The 10,000-nt window shown below is 48.8% G+C and overlaps 1 protein-coding gene across 2 annotated transcripts in view; it reads right to left on the bottom strand.

Annotated features, from left to right (window-relative positions):
* il1rapl1a (interleukin 1 receptor accessory protein-like 1a) overlaps nucleotides 1-10,000 on the bottom strand; it is a 76,227-nt gene that overhangs the window by 33,111 nt on the left and 33,116 nt on the right. For both annotated transcript variants that reach the window (XM_084689043.1, XM_084689042.1), the window contains exon 6: nucleotides 5,530-5,604. In XM_084689043.1, coding sequence (XP_084545169.1) covers nucleotides 5,530-5,604 — 75 coding nt within the window. The remainder of the gene's footprint in view (nucleotides 1-5,529; nucleotides 5,605-10,000) is intronic.

The raw sequence follows: 10,000 nt of genomic DNA, 5'->3' as shown, positions 1-10,000 counted from the left end.
GATTAACGAGCACCGTTCACTCTCTTAAACATTTAGCTTTGTTTCACCCACGCCCTGTTTGCAGCGCCGGTCACCGCAGCTTGCTTAACACGCCGTCGCCGTGGGGACAAAGTGTTGCGGAACGTTTCTTTGTGACCCCCCAGCCACCCCCCCCCCCCCCCCCTTGAGGTTTTCAATTAGGACGTTCCTCAGGTGGTCCTTGGGTCATAATGGATTAACGTGTCACACAGATGATTGTGTTTGCCTGGAATGTAGAGACGGAGCCATTAGGTGGCGGTGATGTTGGCGTGTGTGTGTGTACATGGGGGGGGGGGGGGGGGGGGGGGCTCACTATATCTCTCAACCAAAAGACCATTGAAGGTGTTTTGTTTGCATCTTACACCGGATCGAATCCCCGCCGTGCCAAATGACGTTCTGTCCTTGGGCAAGGCACTTTACCCTATTTGCCTCGGGGGGAATGTCCTTGTACTTACTGTAAGTCGCTCTGGATAAGAGCGTCTGCTAAATGACTAAATGTAAATGTACACCCGCAACACACACAGCTGAGGTGTTTCATCAATATAGACTAAACCATCTACAGGGGAACCTCGAAATAACTTATCCTCAGCCATGATACTGAACATTTATCACCAACCACAGGATACAACTTCTAGACATAAAGATACAGCTGATTTGGGATTGGTGCAGAGTAGGCAGACTAGCTCTCTAAAACGGATTTAGTCCACACTCCCCCGTGAGAGGGCCTGGAACCATGTACGCGTGACAATGTTCCAGTGGGGACTATTTTGGCAGTGCGCCACCCACTGAAGCATTGCCCTCACAAGGAGGCAAGTATCAGATACATACATGATGTTACCCAAACAAACACAGTCATACGTTACCATACAACAAGGAACGGAGATAATCTCCATGACAGCCCTTTTCTCTCTCCCCACTGTGTGTGTGTGTGTGTGTGCAGAGGGTTATAGCCTCACAATGAATATGGACAGGGAGTGATTTGTCTGTGAGGTACTGTAAAAGTCGTTGGGCATGGCTACTGTTGGGCTTGACAACACGCACACACAACCTCGCACTCCTCTCAAGTCATGCGTGTAAAAAGGACATTGAAAGAGGAGAGGACAGAGGTTAAGCCTGAGCTGAAAACATAAAAGTGACAGAAGGAGAGAAAAGGAAAAACGACAGAGAGAGAGAGAGAGAGAGAGAGAGAGAGAGAGAGAGAGAGAGAGAGAGAGAGAGAGAGAGAGAGAGAGAGAGAGAGAGAGAGAGAGAGAGAGAGAGAGAGAGAGAGAGAGAGAGAAAGAGGGAGGGAGGATGGGAGGCAGAGAGAGAGGACGAGAGAAGGAGAGGGAGTAGAAATGAAAACAGAGAGGGAGAGAGGGGGAAATGGAGAGACAGAGAAAAAGAGGGAGAGAAAGAGAGGGATGGGAGACAGAGACAGAAACAGAGAGAGAGTAATTTAGTGTGTGACTCAGAGAGTGACCTTCAGCAGCCTTCCACAGCAATGCCAATTTCAGCCTTCTCCTCTGAACCAGGAGATGTCAGGTGTCTCACCAAGGTGTGTGTGTGTGTGTGAGAGACACAGTTGAGAAGTTGTGCCTGCGTGTGTGTTAGTGTGTCTGTGTGTGTAGAACAGAGATGACCCACTTTGGCAACAAGGACCTTGAGAGACATGAAAGACCTGACAGATCCAGACAAATCCCCCCCATCTTCTCGTCTATCAGAGATCAAGGACTAGGTCATGGGGGGAGGGGGGAGGGGGAGGGGGGAGGAGGAGGGGGGAGGGGGAGGCGGGGAAGAGTGGATGAAGATGAGGGGAGGGAGGCGGGGCAGAGGGGATGAAGGTGAGGGGAGGGAGGCGGGGAAGAGTGGATGAAGATGAGGGGAGGGAGGCGGGGCAGAGGGGATGAAGGTGAGGGGAGGGAGGCGGGGCAGAGGGGATGAAGGTCAGGGGAGGGAGGCGGGGCAGAGGGGATGAAGGTGAGGGGAGGGAGGCGGGGCAGAGGGGATGAAGGTGAGGGGAGGGAGGCGGGGCAGAGGGGATGAAGGTGAGGGGAGGGAGGCGGGGCAGAGGGGATGAAGGTGAGGGGAGGGAGGCGGAGGCGAGGATGAGGAAGGAGGGGATGAGGGGATGGTGAAGGGAGGAGAGTGGTGTAGGGGAGGGAGGAGGTGATGATGGGGGGAGAGGGGGGAGAGGAGGAAGGGAAGGGGAGGAGAGGAGGAGAAAGAGGAAGAGGAGGATGAGGAATACAGGTTACAACATGGAGGAGGGGGGGGTGGGGGGGCGGGGGGGGAGGGGGGGGCGGGATGAAAAAGAAACTAGTGGAACAGCCATGCTAGGTGTGAGGGGCCTATCAGAAACTCACCCCTCAGGCTGTGAAGAAACCAGGCTAGTCAGCAAACTGACTGTCACTATCACTGATGAGATACCTCCAGTGCACTGTATGTAGTTTATGTGTCTTGTGTGCATGTTGTGTGTGTTTGTGTACTGTATATACTGTGTGTGTGTAGCCTCTGCCCTGTGCGCTGGTAGGGGTGGAAGGAGCCTGTGTAATAATGGCTTCTAATTCCTTTCCACATGAGTGCCTCTATCTGCAGGCTTTGGGGCCAGTAGAACTCTATCAGTTACAATTCCACCACGCTTAGATAAGACTGCATGGTTTAAGGAGTGCATGTGTGTTTGGGAAGTTCTTTGTTTTTAATACTGTATGTGTGTATTTGTATGTGTGTGTGTGTGTTTGTGTGTGTGTGTGTGTGTGCGCAATGCTGTGAGTGGACTGGTTTGTAAGCGTGTGTGAATCTCTCACTACTCGCCGATTGGGGATAGAGAGAGAGAGAGAGAGAGAGAGAGTCCGTGACAAATTGCCCCAGGGGAATGACCCAAAGTGTGTGTGTTTATGTGGTGCATGTACGTGTCTGGTGTGTTTGATATAACACATAGGTGTGTGTTTGTGTATGTTATAGTGAGTGTGTGTGTGTGTGTGTGTGTGTGTGAGAAAGTGAGTCTGTGTGCCCAGCTCCCTCCCCGTTGGAATTTCCCTGAGGAGATGGATGCCCCCCTGGAGCATCACAGCATGAGTCACTCTGCCTATTCCTGGAAAGGAGGGCTGGACTGTACCAATTCACCCACAGGGGTGTACAGATTCACTCCAATGAGGATATTGCTTTAGGGGTGCCATGCATAGAGAATACACTTCAATACAAACAAGGGCAACATTGAAGGTAAGGCTTAGGAGAGATGTCTTGAATTCTGCTGGTTTCACAAGACGCTCATGGGAGTATATGATTAAGTCAAATTGTAAAAAGTTACATTTATAAGTTGTTAAAACCAATAAAACCAATTTGAGATTGTTACTGTCGACTGTTGGGAGAAACAATTTGTCACAGGAGAGGAGAGAAAGAGAAGACAGAAGAGAGGAAGAACGGATCAGAGGTAGAAGAGAAGTGATAAACTAGGGATGTGGTTCCCGGCACTATTGTAGATTTATCTATCTTCTTACCGTCTTGCTTTTACTACCCTTCCTTTCCTCCTCCTCCTCCCCTGCCTCTTTCCACCTTTTTTTCATCCTCTCTCCCACTCTCTCCCTCTCTGTGTTCTCTTCTCTCTTGATTGACCAATTTATCTCTCCTTCTCCCTCCTCACACAATCTCACCCACCCACTCTCTCTTCTCTGTCTTTCCACCTCTCCCTCCCACTTCATTCATTCACTCTCTCTCTCTCTCCCTCCCTCCGTTTTTAAAGTCTCTCCGCCTCTCTTTTGTTTGCCTCTCTTTCTTCACTTCTCCCTCTCTCCTGTACCCTTCTCTCTCCCCCTGCCCACCTCTCTACCCCCTTGTCTCCCCCTATCTCTCCCTCCATTTCTCCCCCCCACCTCTCTGTCCCTCCCCCTCCCTCACTCCATTTGTCCCTCCCTCACCCCCTCTCCATCCCTCCATCAGGAGTAGGTCTCAAAGAGCTGTCTGCCTGCTCTGCTCCCCTTAAATCAGCCACACAGCTCCATAAAGCTGCTCAGGGCATGACTCGACAAATATTAAGGAAGAGGAGGATAAATAAATAAAGCAAAATAAAAGAATGGAAGAAGGCTGTTTGCCAGAGAGACAACTTCCCTGCTCACAATATGTAGCCCTGGCCGTAAAATATTTACCTCAGTGTCTCTGAGCTTAGACACTCAGCTCGGAGCCTTGAGGACTCCTGGCCCAAACACACACACACACACACACACACACACACAGTATGTGCAGTAAAAATACACATATGCATTATACAAAAAGCAGGGATGTACAAACATGCAGATACACTCATAAACACACATGCACACACACACTTTCTCAAACTACTGAAGTCGATATAATTGTGAAACAACCATCAGCACTGTCAAAACAACGATAAAGGCATCATTGTGCCATTGAGTGTGTGATGTTTTGTATATGTGCAGAATTTCAGTTCATTAAAAACACTCTTTCATATCTAGATGTATTTCAAAAGGTTTGTCTGGGATTACAACAAAACACCTTTGTATAAGCTATTCTCTCTATTCACACTCACAGACAAACATCCCCTCCTGTCCAATCCCCTTCACCCTGACAGAAGCAGCAGTATCTGTTTAGCCATTCAGAAAGCACCCAACACCATGTGGACAAACGACTGTGCCCAGAACTCGAGCAATATGCTCTCTCTCTCTCTCTCTCTCTCTCTCTCTCTCTCTCTCTCTCTCTCTCTCTCTCTCTCTCTCTCTCTCTCTCTCTCTCTCTCTCTCTCTCTCTCTCTCTCTCTCTCTCTCTCTCTCTCTCTCTCTCTCTCTCTCTCTCTCTCTCTCTCTCTCTCTCTCTCTCTCACACACACACACACACACACACACACACACACACACACACACACACACACACATAGTCCACTCCTGTCAAAAAGACAAACAGCAGTGACAGAAACCCGCCACCCTCCCGGGTGGCTCGCCATCGTGCGAAACCCCAACGCCATATGTACAGCTAACACACACACACAGACACACAGACACACATCACACACACACACACTACATACCCACCATATGGGGTTGCCATTGTTGAGGAAACAGCCCAGGGACATTAGCATACCCCTCATTTACATACGCAAAGAAAATAATATTACAATTTGTTGTTGTTTTTCTGTGCCTTCCTTTCAGGGTCAGGGCCGCCATCATCAGCCTGTCTGGATGGCTTCAGAAGCCCTGAGAAGTCACCCAGCACAGACCGAGAGAGAGAGAGAGAGAGAGAGAGAGGCAAAGAGAGAGAGAGAGAGAGAGAGAGAGAGAGAGAGCGGCAGAGAGAGAGAGAGAGAGAGAGAGAGAGAGAGAGAGAGAGAGAGAGCTAGAGAGATGAATGATTGAATGATGAATAGAGAGGGAGAGAGAGATGGAAAGAGAGAGAGAGAGAGAGAGAGAGAGAGAGAGAGAGAGAGAGAGAGAGAGAGAGAGAGAGAGAGAGAGAGAGAGAGAGAGAGAGAGAGAGAGAGAGAGAGAGAGAGGGAGAGAGAGACTAGGTCTGTGGTCTTACCTAGCTTCAGCTCCATGTTGCTGATCTTGTTTTCGGAGGGAAACAGGATCTTTGGTGGTTTATCCGTCAGTGGAGCTAAAAGACAAAAACACTCAGTTTAGATGCACATCAGAGACTGTATACATCAGAAACACTGTACAGTACTGCCAGTTTTAACAGGTGTGTTGAGTGTCCACAAAGAAGCAGGTGTGTGTTTAGATAGCAGGTGTTTGCTCAGATAGTGTCCAGAGACGATAAGCTGTATGTTTCCATATGAGTGTGCAGTTCATTGTCAGCCAGCCTCAACAGAAACTCTTTTAAAAACTATTTTCTGGTCGGGTGCTGTATAAATGATTTAAACACCAAGATATGTCCCTCTCTCTCCTCTCAATATTCTCTTCAAGAATACCTTGTCCATTTGTTTGCCCTACGGCCAACTATAAATTAATCAGCCAATCTGTCAGAAACAAGCCACCAACTAATCGCTCCTCGTCCTGTGTTTGAAGAGCCATCCCAGTGTGTGTGTGTGTGTGGGAATGTGTTGACGTTCTAATGATGTTAATTGTCCATACGGTGAATGTCAGGGCCGCTGCTGTTGGGTTCCCCTGGGAACCCGGAGAACCGCTAGACAGAACACGAGCAGTCGTGTTGCTGCTAAAAGCGTTGCTGTGTTCCTTCAGAACCGAGGCAGCGATCTTACAGGGGTGAGGGTAACGTAATGGTGTCATGTTGAGACTAGGTGTGTGTGTGTGTGAGCGCATGCCAGAGAAAGAGAGAAAACAAGATTGTATTTTGGTGTGTATGCGTGCACGTGTGTGAGAAAGAGAGAGACTGAGTGTGATAGAGCTGAACGTATCCCAGTAACCATCCATTCCAACGCTTGTATGACGTTGTTTTTAACTTTTAACAGCCGGTCCCCAGCTTGCAGGAGACTGTGTCAGTGTCTGACCAAAGACCTACAGCATCCACCTGTGTGCCAGCACACACAGGTCCAGCAGAGGGCAGGTGTAGGTGGCTAAAACGCTAAGCAGGAATAAACTATGAAAACACTATGTAAACAGAAGATGGAACCATTTTTTCTTCATGCGATCTACTCGAGACAAAAGACACAACACAAACGTCAGGTGTGGAGTCTCACCCCTCTTAGACAAGTTTGTTACTTGTTTGTTACTGTCTATCACTCTGCACCGGACCGGATCATTTGTTGCTCAGGTTTATCCTGTCAGTTAGTGAGGAGTCCACCGAGGCCCTCCATCTTTAATGGCGCAGCGGAGACTAAACAAACGTGGAGAGGCAGAGCTGCAGAGACACGAGCGGGCAGACTAACCTTAATGAGGCCAGACTGTGTTCACACGGGCACTCCAAGTCTGGCCCTGCTCACTTCATCACAGCTTGTCCTCACAACAGCCTGGTCATCGCCTAATCAGCTCCCTCTCCTCCTCTCTTTCTCTCTGTTTCTCTCAGTTTTTCTTCCTTTCTTTCTTTCATTCTTTCTTTCTTTCTTTCTTTCTTTCTTTCTTTCTTTCCTCTTTCTCTCGCTTTTTTCCCAATCCCCTCTTTCTTTTTCACTTCCATTCCCTCTCTCTCTCTCTCTGTCTTTTTCCCTATCTCTCATGCTCTCTCTTCTTTCTCTCACTTTCACTCTTTCTCTGTCCCTTTCTCCCCCTCCCTCGCTACCAAACTCATTCTCTCAGTATTCCATTTTCTCTCCTCCATCTCTCCATCTCTCTCTTTTGGCGTCTGTGTTTATGTTATGCAATGTGTCTGACCCTCCGTGTTCCTAACCTTCCCTGATCCTGTCCCGCTTAGCTCCGAGATGCACACACGCGCACACACATTCCCACAAACGTATATGCTTCTATATTGAATTCTAACAGTTATCCATCTCTCCATTTTCATCTCTCCGCCGTAATAAGAGAGAATACTTTTGAAGGTCACAGTGAGTTTCAGACTGAAGGAGAGAACTAGAGAAGGCTACAGTACCCTGACAGCCTGTCAGCCACAATACTGCTAATTCTTCACTGGCTTAACATGAACAGGAAGAAGCACTCATACAGACAGGAAATATAGGAGTTATATCACAGAAAATATAAGAATGTGTGTATGTATGTATGGATGTATGTGTGTGTGTGTGTGTGTCTGTGCATGTAGGCGGGTGAAAGTTGTCTTTCCTTAAGAGTTTGCTTTTCACCAAATGTGCATTTGAGAGCGTGTGTGTGGGTGTCTGGGAGGGGAGCAGTGTAGTTCGATCAGAGATACCCTCCACCCACTCCTCTCTAAATCTGTAGCTATGACAGCAGCAAAGAGGGGGATGAGAGGGAGGGGTGGAGGAGGGAGGGAGGCATGAGGGAGTGGAGGAGGGTCATGGACACACCGGTTGGAGAGGCGGTCATGGGCTCTTAAGCACAAGTGTTTGCATTGTTAATAGGTAATCAACACATCGGCAATTACAGTGGAGACTGATACAATTCTAATTACATATCAAACCACCATACATAATTACACACATGCTGATCAGACACCTATTAGGTGGTGAGTGAAAAACTGATAAATTAGCAGAGGGCTGAGTGTGTTTGTGTGCGAGGGTGTGTGAGAGAATGTGTGCAGTGTGTGAGTGTGTGTGTGCTGTGTGTGTGAGTGAGTGGTGGTGGTGGGGGGCAGATGTGGAAAGAAAAACATGTGGGCGGAGAGAGAAAGTGAGGGAGAGAGGGAAAGCAAGAGAGCAAATGAGAGAAAGAGAGAGAGAGAGAAAGAGAGAGAAAGTGAGAGAGAGAGACAGAGAGAGAGAGATACTGAAGAAGCAGACAGAGAACTGGATTCGGCAACAATAAAAAAAAAAGAGAGAGAATGAGAACGAGAGAGACTCCAGAAGCCCCCCCCCTCCCCCGCCCCCTACACACATACCTACACCCCCCCCCCCCCCCCCGCCCAACCTCCCCATCGTGTTGGCATGCCACCCTTCACTCTGAGAAATCTCATTATCTTAATTACCATTCATCCTTTATGGAGAAACGCATTCATTATCCTGGTTCAGGAGAAAGACTGCTTAAAACGTCCGTCAGAGGCTTGGAACAGACGCACATAACCCAGAAACACTATGTCCTGTTCCTACCAACATGGGAGAGGGGAGAGAGAGGGAGGATGGGTGTGTGGGTGGGAGAGAGAGGAAGAGAGAGATGGACATGAATGTGATCCCAATGGGGGAGAGTGAATCAAGCAGAGGGGGAGAAAAAGAGCACTCCTTATCTCTCTTCACTCTCTCTCCTCCTCCTCCCCCACTCACTCACTCTCTCCTCCTCCCTAATTCTTTAGCCAGTGTCCCCATCTATCATACCCAATCCTCCCTCTCACCTGTCTGCCCCTCCTCGCCCGCCCCCCCCCCTCTCTCTCCCTCTCCCTCTCCCTCTCCCTCTCCCTCTCCCTCTCCCTCTCCCTCTCCCTCTCTCTCTCTCTCTCTCTCTCTCTCTCTCTCTCTCTCTCTCTCTCTCTCTCTCTCTCTCTGTCTTCCAGACTCGGTCTCCTTTTCTCCTCTTCCTCCTCTCCGACCTCTGCCTCTCATTGTTTCACATTTCTTTCTTTCCTTTCGATCTCGACCTCTTTCTCTCTGTCTCCGTCACCTCTTTCCCTCCTCTCTTTCCTTCCGTTTTCTGCCATCTAGTATCCTCTATCAGTCCGGTGTCCCTCTCTCTTCTCCTGGCTGTTCCCTCGCTCTGTCTCTGCCTCCATCACCTCCTTGCCCCGCTCTCTGTGTCGTGCCATATCTCATTTTAATCATGGAGAAGAAGAAACCTCTCCCTCACCCTCTCTCCCCCTCTCCCTCCCACTCTCTCTCCCCCTCTCTCTCCCCCCTCTCCCTCTCCCTCCCCCTCTCTCTCTTCATCCCTCGTCCTCATGTCAAATACTGTCTTTGTTTTTGTTATTTCTGCATTGCAGGTGAAATGTGTGTGTCTGCATGTGTGTTTGTCTGTGAAGGTGTGTGTGTGTGGGTGTAGCAGTTAGGACTTTTACAAATGTTCTAATATCAGTATAGCAGCTCGACACACTACACACACACACACACACTACACACACATCCCTCTGTGGCCGCATGCATGACTCACACTGTCCAACAGCGAAACACAGAAAACACCTCTGACTTGTTTTAGGGGATAACACGATCGATTGAGCCTGAAATCAACTCCCTGGAAGAACCCAACACTGTTTAATATGAGCAGAGAAGAGATCTCCAGCCAGGCTGCAGCAGTGCACATGTGGAGACACAATCCTGCTCCGGTGGACGGCAGTCAACTTGCAGCCATAACGATACTTCAGCTCCTCACAAGTATAATTATTTCCTTAAGGGCCATGCATTTTTGTAACTTTATTTCCCAACTTTTAGAATTAATAGCAGACATGTTGTGGGCGAGTTTTGTAGCACACAGGGTGGTAAATACAGTGCTTTGAAAGTACATATTTGCCTGTTTTGAAGCCCTACAGATGCAATAATATAGCG

The sequence above is a fragment of the Hypomesus nipponensis genome, chromosome 23 (genome assembly GCF_054491055.1).
Source record: "Hypomesus nipponensis isolate SF chromosome 23, ASM5449105v1, whole genome shotgun sequence".
NCBI lineage: Eukaryota > Metazoa > Chordata > Actinopteri > Osmeriformes > Osmeridae > Hypomesus > Hypomesus nipponensis.
This window is presented reverse-complemented; position numbering and strand designations above follow the sequence as displayed.